The sequence below is a fragment of the Pseudoliparis swirei genome, chromosome 13, assembly GCF_029220125.1.
Source record: "Pseudoliparis swirei isolate HS2019 ecotype Mariana Trench chromosome 13, NWPU_hadal_v1, whole genome shotgun sequence".
In the NCBI taxonomy this organism is placed as follows: domain Eukaryota; kingdom Metazoa; phylum Chordata; class Actinopteri; order Perciformes; family Liparidae; genus Pseudoliparis; species Pseudoliparis swirei.
The window spans coordinates 7,823,666-7,837,186 of record NC_079400.1 but is presented as its reverse complement, the minus strand read 5'-3'; the positions used below and the strand labels follow the sequence as shown (position 1 = coordinate 7,837,186).

The 13,521-nt window shown below is 42.0% G+C and overlaps 1 protein-coding gene and 3 non-coding genes across 4 annotated transcripts; 3 read left to right on the top strand and 1 right to left on the bottom strand.

Moving 5' to 3' along the window:
- The first annotated feature begins 59 nt into the window (after window positions 1-59).
- LOC130204193 (U5 spliceosomal RNA) lies at window positions 60-174 on the top strand. The gene has a single exon (XR_008833581.1). It is a non-coding gene; the product is annotated as a U5 spliceosomal RNA (small nuclear RNA).
- A 601-nt stretch (window positions 175-775) lies between these two features.
- On the top strand, window positions 776-889 carry LOC130204179 (U5 spliceosomal RNA). Its single transcript, XR_008833568.1, has one exon. It is a non-coding gene; the product is annotated as a U5 spliceosomal RNA (small nuclear RNA).
- A 1,222-nt stretch (window positions 890-2,111) lies between these two features.
- LOC130204188 (U5 spliceosomal RNA) lies at window positions 2,112-2,225 on the top strand. Its single transcript, XR_008833577.1, has one exon. It is a non-coding gene; the product is annotated as a U5 spliceosomal RNA (small nuclear RNA).
- Window positions 2,226-6,450: 4,225 nt separating this feature from the next.
- LOC130203372 (E3 SUMO-protein ligase ZBED1-like) lies at window positions 6,451-7,986 on the bottom strand. Its single transcript, XM_056429488.1, has 5 exons — window positions 7,963-7,986; window positions 7,560-7,791; window positions 7,343-7,459; window positions 7,136-7,225; window positions 6,451-7,042 (listed from the first exon to the last, which is right to left on the bottom strand). The coding sequence occupies exons 1-5, from the start codon at window positions 7,974-7,976 to the stop codon at window positions 6,668-6,670; spliced, it is 828 nt and encodes a 275-aa protein (XP_056285463.1). The 5' UTR covers window positions 7,977-7,986; the 3' UTR covers window positions 6,451-6,667.
- Between the last annotated feature and the right edge of the window lie 5,535 nt (window positions 7,987-13,521).

The following is a 13,521-nucleotide window of genomic DNA, read 5'->3' as shown; positions in this document are numbered from 1 at the left end:
CCAGAGGTGAAGCACGTGTCTCCGAGCTAGTGGTCCTCCTCTCTGGTGTTCTTCAGGCATCACTCTTGGTTATCTTCAGAGCGCATGAATCTTTCGCCTTTTACTAAAGATTTCCGTGGAGAGGACCAACAAGAGTCTAACTCAATTTTTTTGATGCCCTGCTTACGCTGGGTTTCCTCACTGGTGTAAAAATAATAATCAACTCCCAAATACTTGAACTGCAGTGTTTCCAACAGCTGTTCCTTGTTTACTAAAGATGTATTATGTACACAGAATACGAGGTGAATCCCACATTAAATGGAGGCCAACTGCTGTTATATACCACAAGAGGAAGAAGGACGCCATTTCCTTTCTACAGACGGTCGGCCGAGTTGTCTGAGTTTCTCGGGTGTTTGTCTCATTCTAAGATCTAATCTCTAATAGTAGCGTATATATACACACAGTATGTCTAAGACTGCAGAACACTGGCTTTTAAAGTACAATAAATGTGTAGGATTCAATCAAAACGATAAAGAAAGCAACAACAACAAAACGGAAACCAGATGCTGCACTCCCAGCATGCCTTGCGTCACCATTTGAAAAAGAGAGAAAAGGGTGGTACGACACTCAAACTAAACAAGTTATAAAAGTTAAATGACATTTTAATCAAGAACAAAGTACAAGCTTGGGCTCTGGTTATATGTACTACTTTATTATGTGGTGTAGTTTCTAATGCACCAGAGGTGAAGCACGTGTCTCCGAGCTAGTGGTCCTCCTCTCTGGTGTTCTTCAGGCATCACTCTTGGTTCTCTTCAGAGCGCATAAATCTTTCGCCTTTTACTAAAGATTTCCGTGGAGAGGACCAATAAGAGTCTAACTCAATTTTTTGATGCCCTGCGCAAGCGGGGCTTCCTCTTGTGTGTTCAAAGAAATAACTTTTTGATTTGGATATTCAAATTATACCATACTGTGCAAACCGAAGCTTAGATCTGCATGTGTTGCTCTACAGAAACATGTGTGTAGGAAATTCAGTGTTGCATTCTCAGAGCGTCCCAAGACACTATTTTATTATACTATACATTATATTTTGTTCTTGTGGTTCAACAATTGCAACAGTTTAGTTCATTCCTTCACCTTATTTTCAAGTGTTTTATTTAAATCTTGGCTGTAAATAAGAACTTAGTTGCTGATGGTCTATATTGAGGGCTCCCACGTGCAGCATTAAATAATCCTTCTTTTTTCCTGTATGTTAAACACATTTTGATCCAACGCAGTGTCCTTTTAAACTGACCAAGAAACGGCTTCCACTGTGTCCAGCTTTATTGTTGATGTATCTATTGTCCAAGATAAAGTTTATATCAGTTTAATACTGGATATTAAGTTGATTCTGTTCCTCTAAGTAGCGAGGGGAATTTACTTGAAACCGTAATAATTTCATGATCTATACTCTCGTTCAGCCGACAAAGACAGATGTTGTTCATTAATTATGGTAATGCTCATTACCATTAATTAATTATCTTCCTGCCACTCAACATTTACAACAGTATTACTTCAGTTTCCTGTTTATTAACTGTTTAACACATAATCACAGTCACACGTGTGTTAAGATAATAAAAAAACGTAAATCAATATGTAGTTGAATGTCTGCACCTCATAGGCAGTAGGAAACATGTTCCTCCTTATTCCTCATGAAAAGAGACTGGCTTTGTGTGCCAGTGTGTTCGTGAAGGGGGCGGGTCCTTCCGAAACTTACGATCAGGTTTATTATCTACTAGAAAGACGTAAAACAACAGATAATAACTCTTTTGACAGTGCTGTTGTGGCTTTTATCGTAAATTATGGTTCATTGCTTTAGATCAACGACATTAACCGTCAGAAGTGTGCTATTTTAATTCTATGTACGCAGGCTTCCCATTATGCATTGCGCCATAGTAGCTTTCGCTAATAAACGTTAAATAAACACGTGCTTCTTATATAAGCATACCATTTCTTCCGTAATATTATTCATTGTGTTTTGGTTTACAGTTTTAGTTTATAATTTGAGTTGTTATATAAGTGAGATTGAAGCGAACCATCAGCTAAAGTAGTGATGCCGTGAAAGTGTATGGTCTCAGCGACGGTGGCCGGGCAGATCACTCTTGGTTCTCTTCAGAGCGCATAAATCTTTCGCCTTTTACTAAAGATTTCCGTGGAGCGGACCAATAAGAGTATAACTAAATTTTTTGATGCCCTGCGCAAGCGGGGCTTCCTCTTTTGTGTTTAAAGAAATAACTTATTAATAATAATATTAAAAATACATCATACCCAGCAGGTATTAATGATGTCATACAGAATAGCAGTTTGACAATATACTCTCTGTGTATCAAATGTTTAAATATCTTATTCAAAGTTTATATTGTTACAATGTTTCCTGGACACATGTATTAGTTGTATCCTCTGAAACACGTTATTGGACACCATCGTGGATGTAGTGCAAGTATATTATGTGTTTGAATTTCTGTGACGTGTGTCTTGAAACTGTGTGTTTTGGTTAAAGACTCGTTGTCTCTTCCAAAGTTGTCAGAACATATATTCAGAAGAGACTTGATTTATATTCAGATGGCAGTTTTCCTTCTTATTGTTGAAGTTCCCTGAGTGGTGGGAAAGTATATTAAGTCAAATATTGAGGTACTTTCTTTATTCGATGCAGCTCTGTACAATTTCAGGATTAAAAAAAAAGAAATATTCCAAACAAATTGTATTCAAATTAAGTACTACAAACCTACCGTAACATTATATTTAAACAAGTAGTAGTAATGCCCAGAGTCAATGGAATTTTTCAAAATACCAACAAAAATAAATAGGATTAACATTTTCTAAAAGACACTTTAATTACTTCACTATATTTATTTAAACGCTATGATTACCTTGCAGACAAAGATTTAAACACAAAGTATTTGATCATGTAAGTATATTTGTACTGTTGGACCTTTAAAACTCTAATTTAAGGATGTTAACTTGTAGCATAGAGTATTTCTACATTGTGGGATCTAAGTCTTTATTTAAATAAAGGTCACACTTGGTGGAAAGTAACTAAGTACTTAAATACTGAAGTAGAATATTTGCAGTGCTTATTGACTAGATATTTCCATTTCATGTTGTAGTTTTACTACAGGTCAGAGTGAAATGTGTGGCCTCGTTACGATGCAGATTATACGGTTTATAAAGTTGTTCAGATATATCTATGCCTCAAGCTTTAATATTACAATTATTCCTAAACATATCAAATATGTCAAATTATTTTCCAATTCTGTAAAATAGATTCGTTTACCTTGTACACTTAAAGTCAGTTGTAGAAGAAGTAATCAGATATTCCATCTTAAGTATACTGGAGCATAAAAATACTCTATTACAAATCAACATCAAAATATACACAATGCACCAGAAGTGAAAGAACTGATTCTGCAGAATGGCCCATTTCAGAATAATTTGTATTATATTATTGTATTATAATAAGTGATAAGTATGAGACTTCATATTCTGCTGGATAGCTTTACCGGATCAATCAAGTCTTCTCCTTTGATACTTGATTTATTTGTTGATATATTATTAGTTTTATTAATCTGACTTTAAAATAAATAAAGTGAAGTAAAAAGTACGATATTTGTTTCTAAAAGTACAAGTAGAAAGTATAAGAGAAAAAACTAAAAATGTTACTTAAGCACAGTACTTAAGTAAATGTACATCACAGTACATCTTACTGATTGGTATTTCCAAGACGTGGCATTGGTACTTTTACACGAGTAAAGTATTTAAATACTTCTTGTCGACATGTCAGGATATTTGCTTAAGTGTTACAATTCAGGATTTAATTTTGCGTCCATGAATTGAATAATAGACCTTTAATCTGAAATATCACTCCAGTTATGTTTTCCTACTATACGCATGGAGTAACGCACACGCACACCACCACACACGCGCACGAACAGCGCCATCCAGCGTTGCACCGGAGCAGCATCATGCCAACAAGGTCCGTGTACGTAATGTTATTTTGTTTTTTCGTTTCATTCCAAATACGGAATACGGAAATCACGTGGTTTTTTCGTTTTCCGTTTGAAAACCAAAAACGGAAAAACGGAATACCACCTCCGTATTTCGTTTCTGCTGTCTGAAACCAAAAACGACAGAACGGAAGTGCTTAAAATGAAGTCAAAATAAAAGCCATTGATACATATTCGTATTAACCTTAGAAGAATATTAATTAATCAATATAAAGAATAAATAATTAAACGGGGATATTTTAACGATGCAAACACATAGCAGAAGAATATTTATTAGTCAATATAAATAATAAATAATTAAACCTGGATATTTTAGCGACAGTGGTGACTACAGGAAGTTTAATATTCATGTACACAGCAAGAATCAACTTGTCACTTAATCGTTGCATTGTTTAATGCAACACAGTTCCTAATATAGATTAATCAAAGTAATTTGTCTGTGCATAGTTGTTGCTGTTATCACATTTATATTTCCACCTCATTCTGCTGCTTCTTGGGCCAACACTGCAGACCCTGTGTGAGGATACGCAGAGTAAAGGGTTCACCTTTATACCACTAGATGGTAGTAGACCTGTATGTAATACTAGGTTCTTGATACATATGTATTTAATGCCGTTTATTTCCTCTGATATTTAATGTTCATGGTTAACTTCCAGCATAGTTGTATACATCATGTATTTACTTGTTTTATTTGTGTCATTTTGGAACGAAACATTCCTACATGGATGAGTGAGGATATGATGATCACCAGGCAATACATATTGCCAATTGAAAAATATAGAGACAGTTGATTTATTCTTATTAAGCAGCCTTCAGTTAGCACCCAGTCACAATACCACCTGTGCTTCACCTGTAACCTTCATTACTACTGTCATCATCATCATGTGACCTGTTCTGTTGTGACTCTGCTGTCAGTGTCTTACCACATCACATCATCATAATGTAGTACTTTGGTCTCAAGAAGGATGGAGCTCTGTGTCGTGTGTGAACACTGTTTTGAAGAGTTGACTACATGAGTTATTGAATCAGACTGAAACATGGAGAGCACAGCTACTCTCACATTTCTAAGATGACAAGTTAATGCAACGATTAAGTGACAAGTTGATTCTTGCTGTGTTTATGAATATTTAACTTCCTGTAGTCACCACTGTCGCTAACATATCCAGGTTTATTTATTTATTATTTATATTGATTAATTAATATTCTTCTAACGTTACCCTGCTATGTGTTTGCATCATATCCATCCATCCATTCTCATCCGCTTATTCCGGGGTCGGGTCGCGGGGGCAGCAGACCCAGCAGGTTGACCCAGACTTCCCTCTCGCCCACAACATTTTCCAGCTCATTCTGGGGGATCCCGAGGCGTTCCCAGGCCAGCCGGGAGATGTAATCCGTCCAGCGTGTCCTGGGTCTTCCCCGGGGTCTCCTCCCAGTTGGACGTGCCTGGAAAACCTCTAACGGGAGGCGTCCAGGAGGCGTCCGGATCAGATGCCCGAACCACCTCAGCTGACTCCTTTCGATGCGGAGGAGTAGCGGCTCGACTCCAAGCTCCCTCCTGATGTCCGAGCTCCTTACCCCATCTGAGCCCGGCCACCCTACGGAGGAAACTCATTTCGGCCGCTTGTATTCGCGACCTCGTTCTTTCGGTCACTACCCACAGTTTGTGACCATAGGTGAGGATTGGAACGTAGACCGACCAGTAAATTGAGAGCTTCGCCTTTCGGCTCAGCTCTCTCTTCACCAAGACGGACCGGTACAGCGCCTGTTTTACTGCTGCAGCTGCACCGATCCGCCTGTCGATCTCCCGCTCCATATACCCTCACTCGTGAACAAGACCCCGAGATACTTGAACTCCTTCGCTTGGGGCAGGCACTCTGTTCCCACCTGGAGGGAGCAATCCACAAGTTTCCGGCAAAGCACCATGGCCTCACTCACCTGTCGGCCGCTTCCACAATAGAGGCTTTGAACATGGTCCACTCGGATTGCATGTCCCCAACCTCCCTCGGGATGTGTGAGAAGTTCATCCGGTGGTGGGAGTTGAAGACCTCCCGGACAGGGTCCTCGACCAGACGTTCCCAGTTCACCCGCACTACACGTTTGGGCTTGCCAGGTCTTTCTGGCCGACTCCCCTGCCATCTGATCCAACTCGCCACCAGGTGGTGATCAGTTGACAGCTCTGCTCCTCTCTTCACCCGAGTGTCCAAGACATACAGCCGCAGATCAGATGATACGATTATAAAGTCGATCATTGATCTCCGGCCTAAGGTGTTCTGGTACCAAGTACACTTATGAGTAGGGATGGGTATCGTTAGGATTTTATCGATACCGATACCGATACCGGTATTGCTTATCGGTATCGGTATTTTTCGATACTCTTATCGATACTTTTCAATAATTTGGTGCTCAAAATTATAGACATGAATACAAGATGTGAAGATTAAACAGTTATTTTATTGATATTGTCTTGCAGAAGTAACTGTATAATTTACATTAGCTTCTCAGAAGCAGACAAAAATAAATATAATAACTTAAAGGGGCCTGGCTCTCCCTATCATGCTTTTTGGAGTTTTCCCTCAAACAGAGGATGAACATTTTTTGTAACATTAATGCATGGAAACATGTCCCAGAATGAAAACTAAATACTGCACTCAACAGTTTTTGTTTAAAAAGATAAGCATGTTCACTTTCTCCGGGAGAAGCCGAGATCTCTCCTTACTGAGAGTGTTGCCAGCTGTGGAGAACACTCTTTCAGAAGGCGTTGAGGAGGCTTGAACACAGAGGTAGGTGGTGGAGAGCTGAGAGAGGACAGGAAAAGTTTCCTTCTTTCTCCACCACCAGTGGACAGGGTCTTCTGATGTAGGGATGGGAAGGAGGCCTCTGTAGACGGACAGCTCATTCCTGATGTTCTCGAGGATTGTTGGCGCTGTTGTTTCCTGTTGAATAAGGCTCCTCCGCAGCTCTTTATCCTCTTCAGCAAAGAGTTCCTCCAGTGCAGAGACCCTGGGTTTCTTGACAACATGAGGCTGAAATATAATATTTACCATGTAAATGTATTCAGGCTTATTGCTTTTGTTAGAACATATAGCATTGGTATTACAGAATCATGTCTTACTTACATTTTCCACCTCCTCCTCTTCATCCTCTTCATCCTCGTCCACTTCCACTTCCTGAGCCTCCACTGGCACTGCATCCTCCTCTCCTAACATCTGAGAGGATATCAACATATTAATGTTGCTATGCACATTATTGCAATACAAATAAAAATACACTGTAGTAAACATTGCAAACTTTTTCTTAAATATGTAATTTTGATAAATACTTACTTCCCTCAATGCTGCTGCCTTCAGTCGTTCCCAAACTTCATCAGAAGAACTCAGCTTTCCCTTGAATCTTGGATCCATAAGAGTGGCCTCCTCCAGAAAGGCCATTATGTCATGATCCTGTACACAAGAAAATAATAACACTTCACATAACACTTCACAGTGAGGGAGCGAGGGTATATATCGTTACTCATTATTAGGGAAAGATATGCAGCTGTACCTGGTAACGTTTGGAGAGGTCACTCCAGACCTTTTCTTTTACCGTGGCCACAAATGTGGAATCCTCCTCTTTGACAGTTAAGTGGGTCTTCAGTTTTTGCAGAATGGGAATTATCTGGCCACATGTAGAAGACTTGTCGCTTGACACACACAGGGTACTTGTATACAGCATGCGCATCAGACTGACAAAGTCCTCAGCCCTCCTGAAGTCTTCATCTGTGATCTCTTCAAGTCTGATATTAAATTACAAAATTATAATGTATACTGTATTGACCATTTAGTTATACAATAATTTGTTTATATCATGACATGGATTTTCTTCATCCTGACAAGAATGAACTATTTTTTTAAGACTTATTATAATAGCATTATTATGTTTGCTTAGACCATTAATTAATTCATACCTGTCTCTCTTCATGAGCTTTTTGGCACGCAGGTCCAAGAATGCTGCCTGTATTGCAGGATATTGCTCCACAAATCTCTCCACCATGAGATAAAGAGAATTCCAGCGGTTTTGACATCAAGGACCACAGAATGGTCAGGCAGGCCTGAAATATATAAATGATGACCAATTAAAATGTATTTATTCCTCCTGTCCTGTCTGAATTACACTGAAACAATGAGGCAAAGTTTCTTACCCAGGAGACGCTGCTTCTCTTTGAAAATGGTCTTAATCATTGAGGATCTTTTGATCCAAACGATCACATCCGGATCCTTGCTGACCACTTGGAGATAGCTTGCACATTGTAAACCTTTTGTGCCCCTAGGTTTAGAGAATGCAAAGCATCCAAGCTTTGTTTGTAGCTGTCGTACAGCCACATCCATATTTGGAGCGTTGTCGACAGTTACAGCGACGACCTTCTGTCTCACCCCAAATTCAGCCAGGACTTCATCTATTTGTTCAGCAACAACAGGCCCTCTGAGACTCATATACTGCCTGTGTCTTAAGGACTTTCTGCTTCAACTGGCCTTGGTTAATGTAGTGGGCGTGACCGTTATGTAGTGGTCCTGTGTAATACTGGTCCACCCATCACTTGTAATGGCAACTTTTTCCACACTGGCAAGCTCTGCCCTCAGGTTCTCTTTTTCGATGTTATACCAAGCAGGTATGAGTGTGTTGGACAGAGTGTCTCTGGAAGGGGGGTGGTAATTAGGGTTAAGGGCTGTGGTCATCTCCCTACAGTTGGAAAAATAGCAACAAGCATACATATTTAATTATATACATGTATATTGTAATTTATTACATCAGTTAAACTGAATAACTTACTACACTCTGTAAATAATATGTTACATCTTTGCACTTCTGTTTATATGCTACCTGCCATACTCTATGCTGTAGATTTTTCAGAACATCCAATTTAAGAAGTAACATAGAGTGCAAGAATGCTCACAACGTCGTAGTCTGCTTATATTCAACACAGAAGAAAACGTTGGGTAAGTCAAAACTAGGGCTAACTTACCTAACAATTAGATAGCGATTTATGCTAAGCCAGCTACCGGCTACCAAACGTACCTAAACCAACTGGACTCCACTGTACTGAAGGGCTGCATATCCTTCACAATATACTTTGCGATAGCCCTATGACATGTTGCTTTCTGATCCTGTGTCATTGTCCTCGTTTAGCTATAGAGAATGGAGAGGCCACCGCTGTCTGACTTCTCCTAACATTCTCCTGTGTGGATGCTGTCGCTGTTGCTGCTGCTTGACTGACGTTGTCTATGGGATTATTTGGGGACATACATTAGAAGTTGCTTGATGGCTCCGAGTTAATAATTGTAGAGTTATAAACAAAAACAAATGTTACCTTCACGTGTCGAAGTCGAGGCAGCCGTCCCGCAACTCGCACCAGGTTGCACTGAGGAGGAAGACGTTGTTGTTGTGCTAATGCTAGCACTATTAGCACTAGCATTACTAGCAGCCACAGTGTTTACTAGGCTGTCAAATATGCTGCACCGTTTGAGATTCAACGAGTGTCTCGTTTGCAAATGCTTCATCAAGTTGCTTGTGTTACCCCCTTTACAAGCAACGACTTGAGTACAAAGATTGCACTTTGCACTATCGCCACTCAATTTTTGAAAGTGCACCCAGACCTTTGATCGCTTCGCTCTGTCCGCCATGACTGCGGGAGTCTCACAGTCACAACACAAATCACAACAATGATAAGAGCGCGCCGCTGGCCAATCAGAGGGGTCTCAAACCGGGATGAGGGTCACGTAATATACCGATAGCAGCACCGTATGTCCAGCGGCTTAACGGTAAACCGATACCGTCAAATCAGGTACCGGTATTGACTTAGTACCGGTTCTCGGTACCCTAAGCCACCTTATGTTCGAACTAGTGCTGTGAAAAATAACGCGTTAACTCAGTTAATTCAATTACAGGTTTAACTAGTTATTTTATTTTTACGCATTTAACGCATGCGCAGAATGAGCTTCCAATCCGTCTGTTGTTGGTCGTCGGGACGAAAAAAAAGTCACTTGCAAAATGAGCTTCCAATACACCACTTCAATCTGAACTCTGTCCGCTCTCATGCAGACGGTCTGTTCATCGGTAATGATCCTTCCGCAGGTTCACCTACGGAAACCTTGTTACGACTTTTACTTCCTGTAGATCAGGGTCTCAATACGTCGATCGCGACCTGCCAGTCGATCGCGGCGTAGTGTCGGTAGATCGCATGACATTAAAAGATTGGCCGCCCCTGACATGTTCTCTATAGCACGTCTTTGTTCTTTTATTAAACTAAACGTCTGTTGTTGATCGTATCTCCACAGCAGCATGTCATTTCTGTCTCTACGCGTTGCGTTAACACTTATCGATCTCCGTCTCGCGCGCCGCAGAGCTCCGTGCGCGCGCATCGGGACCGAGCAAAAAAAAAGTCACTTGTCAATCTGTCCACCTGTCCGTGTCCGGGCCGGTGAGGTTTCAGCTTTGCAGCGGTGTCCCCGCCGTCCCTTTCATCACGGCCCAGTTCATGAAGAAAACCCACACAGTCAGTTTGCCTCAGCAGCTGCTAGAGGAAGACTAGAGGCCTTTAGATTGTGTCATGGTGGAGTTAATGGTTGACAAACAAGAGAAAAATGTTCTGTTTAACCCTCCTGTTACCTTTACATTTACTACCATATTTTACCCTCGGGGTCAATTTGACCCCAGCAATTAAAACCTCCAGAAAATTATTAGAATTAATATTGCTTCCCAAGTTTAAGTGTGAGGTACTTTATGTTTGTTTGTTGACTACCTAAATAGCCCTTTAAATAAATAAAAAAGTTGATATTTCTTATATGTTTGACACAGTGAAAAACAGCCTGGGGTCAAATTGACCCCAAAGAACACCGACATTAAACATTGAATGGGGTCAAATTGACCCGAAAGGTAACAGGAGGGTTAAACATTCTGTTTAGGATGAAGATGTATTAATGTTCCATATGGAAGAAAACTGCTAAATAACTGCTGAGTTGCAGCACCATTGTATAGAAGAATGTATCAATGTATATATCCGTCTTTTGTTATAAATCTCTATGTTCTCACAAAATATACCGAGAATATCGGTAATATGTGATTAATCATGATTAATCCACAAAAACCTGTGATTAGCCCGATTAAAATTGTTAATCGTTTCACAGCCCTAGTTCGAACATGGTGTTCGTTATAGACAAGCCGTGGCTAGCACAGAAGTCCAATAACAGAACACCGCCGGTTCAGATCGGCCGTTCCTCCCAATCACTCCCGCCAGGTTTCTCTGTCATTGCCCACGTGAGCGTTGAAGTCTCCCAAGAGAACTATGGAGTCTGCAGGCGGTGCCCTCTCCAGGACCCCTCCCACCGACTCCAAGAAGGCCGGATACTCTGAACTGCAGTTTGGTGCATAAGCACAAACCGCAGTCAGAGCCTTATGGTGTGTTCACACCGGACGCGTCAAAATTTTGACGCGCGTCGAGATTACATGTTAAGTCAATGCAAAGCTGCGTCGAAGCTGCGTAGCTGCGATTTTCCAGCGAGCAGCGCGTCAGACTCGTTTGAAGCAGCACGAACAGATGGTTTGTCGCGGGGCGAACTCAGCGAACAGAGCGAGCAGACGCAGCTCCTCGACGCGCGAGTTGAAATTTCCCAACTCCAGCAGCAAAAACGCGTGAGTCATAGTTGCGTCAGCCAATCAGCGTTGAGCAGCTCCGCTCGTCATCGTCCTGCCGGTTGCAAAAAATGGAGGACAAGATTATTATCGCCGTCTGTGGGCACCCCGAACTTTACGATAGAACTCTTTATGCTTACCGAAACCGGAGCTATAAAGATAAAGCGTGGAACAAGGTCGGAGAAGCCGTGGGACTACCTGGTAAGTTTTGAATGTATGTATTTGCTTTTATTCTCGCTATTTGTTGTACTTTACTATCAACCAACCGCCGGCATATGTGTTTCATGGCAGAGGAGATCTGCCGCCGTAGGTGGAAAAGTCTCAGAGACACGTATCAAAGAGAGAAGAGAGAGAGAGAGAGAGAAGCGCAGTGGGAGTGCAGCTCAGTCCACTAAAAAGTGGAAGTACTCTGCGGTCCTGTCGTTCCTCGACCCATTTATTACTCCGCGTCCGACGCGTCCGACGCGTCTGGTGTGAACACACTTTTTTCGACGCGCGTCGAGCCTGCTGCGTCAGACGCGTCGAGAATTTTTTCGACGCGTCTGACGCAGCAGTTTCGACGCGCGTCGAAAAAAGTACGCAGCTACGCAGCTTCGACGCAGTTTTGCATTGACTTAACATGTAATCTCGACGCGCGTCGAAATTTTGACGCGTCCGGTGTGAACACACCATTACTCCCCGCAACCCATAGGTGCAGGGAGGTGACCCTCTCGTTCTCCGGGGCAAACTCCAACACAGCAGCGCTCAGCCGGGGGCTTGTGAGTATCCCCACTCCCGCCCGGCGCCTCCAGAAAAGAAGAAAGTCCAACCCTTCTCCAGGAGCTTGGTTCCAGAGCCAGCGCTGTGTGTGGAGGTGAGCCCAACTAGATCTAGTTGGTACTGCTCCACCTCCCGCACCAGCTCTGGCTCCTTCCCCGCTAGCGAGGTGACGTTCCACGTCCCTAGAGCTAGTCTATGCCGCCGGCGATCGGCTCGCCCAGGGTTGTTGAACCGCTCTGAGTCTGGACTCTCACCCGATACCTGTTTGCCTTGGGAGACCCTACCAGGGTCTAATGCCCTGGACAACATAGCTCCCGGGATCACTGAGCCTCTCAAACTCCTCCACCACGTTAAGGTGGCGATCCACGGAGGAGTTTGCATCATAGACCACTGTAAATACGCCCTTCCTTTCCACAACATCAGCTCTCTTTGGAGTGAGCAGTTTGATGGGATCAAAGCCGCATCTGTGATGTCACACAGTGAGGTCATCAGCTCTCAATTATCAAATTGAACGTGCACATTATTCAACAGAAAATATTTTCCAGAAGTTTAACATATTTTCTATTGAATAATGTGCACGTTCAATTTGATAATTTAATGACTTTTCCTGTAACTAAAAACATAATTTTTCTAACAAAGGTATATTATAACATGTAGTAACTTGATATATTTGACAAAAATACATTTTGCTTGATACTTATTAGTGTTGAGTGATCTTCTGTCCCTGCGTTGGGCGTCTCTCGTCCATGCATGCTCTATCAGATCCTGAAACGAAAGGGACAAAATGCAGACAGCGTCCAGTCTCTGCAAGGAGAGTCATTCGTCCTGCTCTCAACACTGAAACGAAAGGGAAAAAGAACGTTGCAGTCAATGCTAGTTTGACCGTTGCGTGACAAGCCACAATAATGCCGGCCTTGACGTTGATGCGATCTTCTGTCCCTGCGTTGGGCGTCTCTCGTCCTGCTCTCTGAACCTGATGATGTGGGTCCTACTTACACACTCTGAGAGTGAGTAGTGTGATGTCACTAACGACGTCAGCTCTCTTTGGAGTGAGCAGTTTGATGGGATCAAAGCGGCA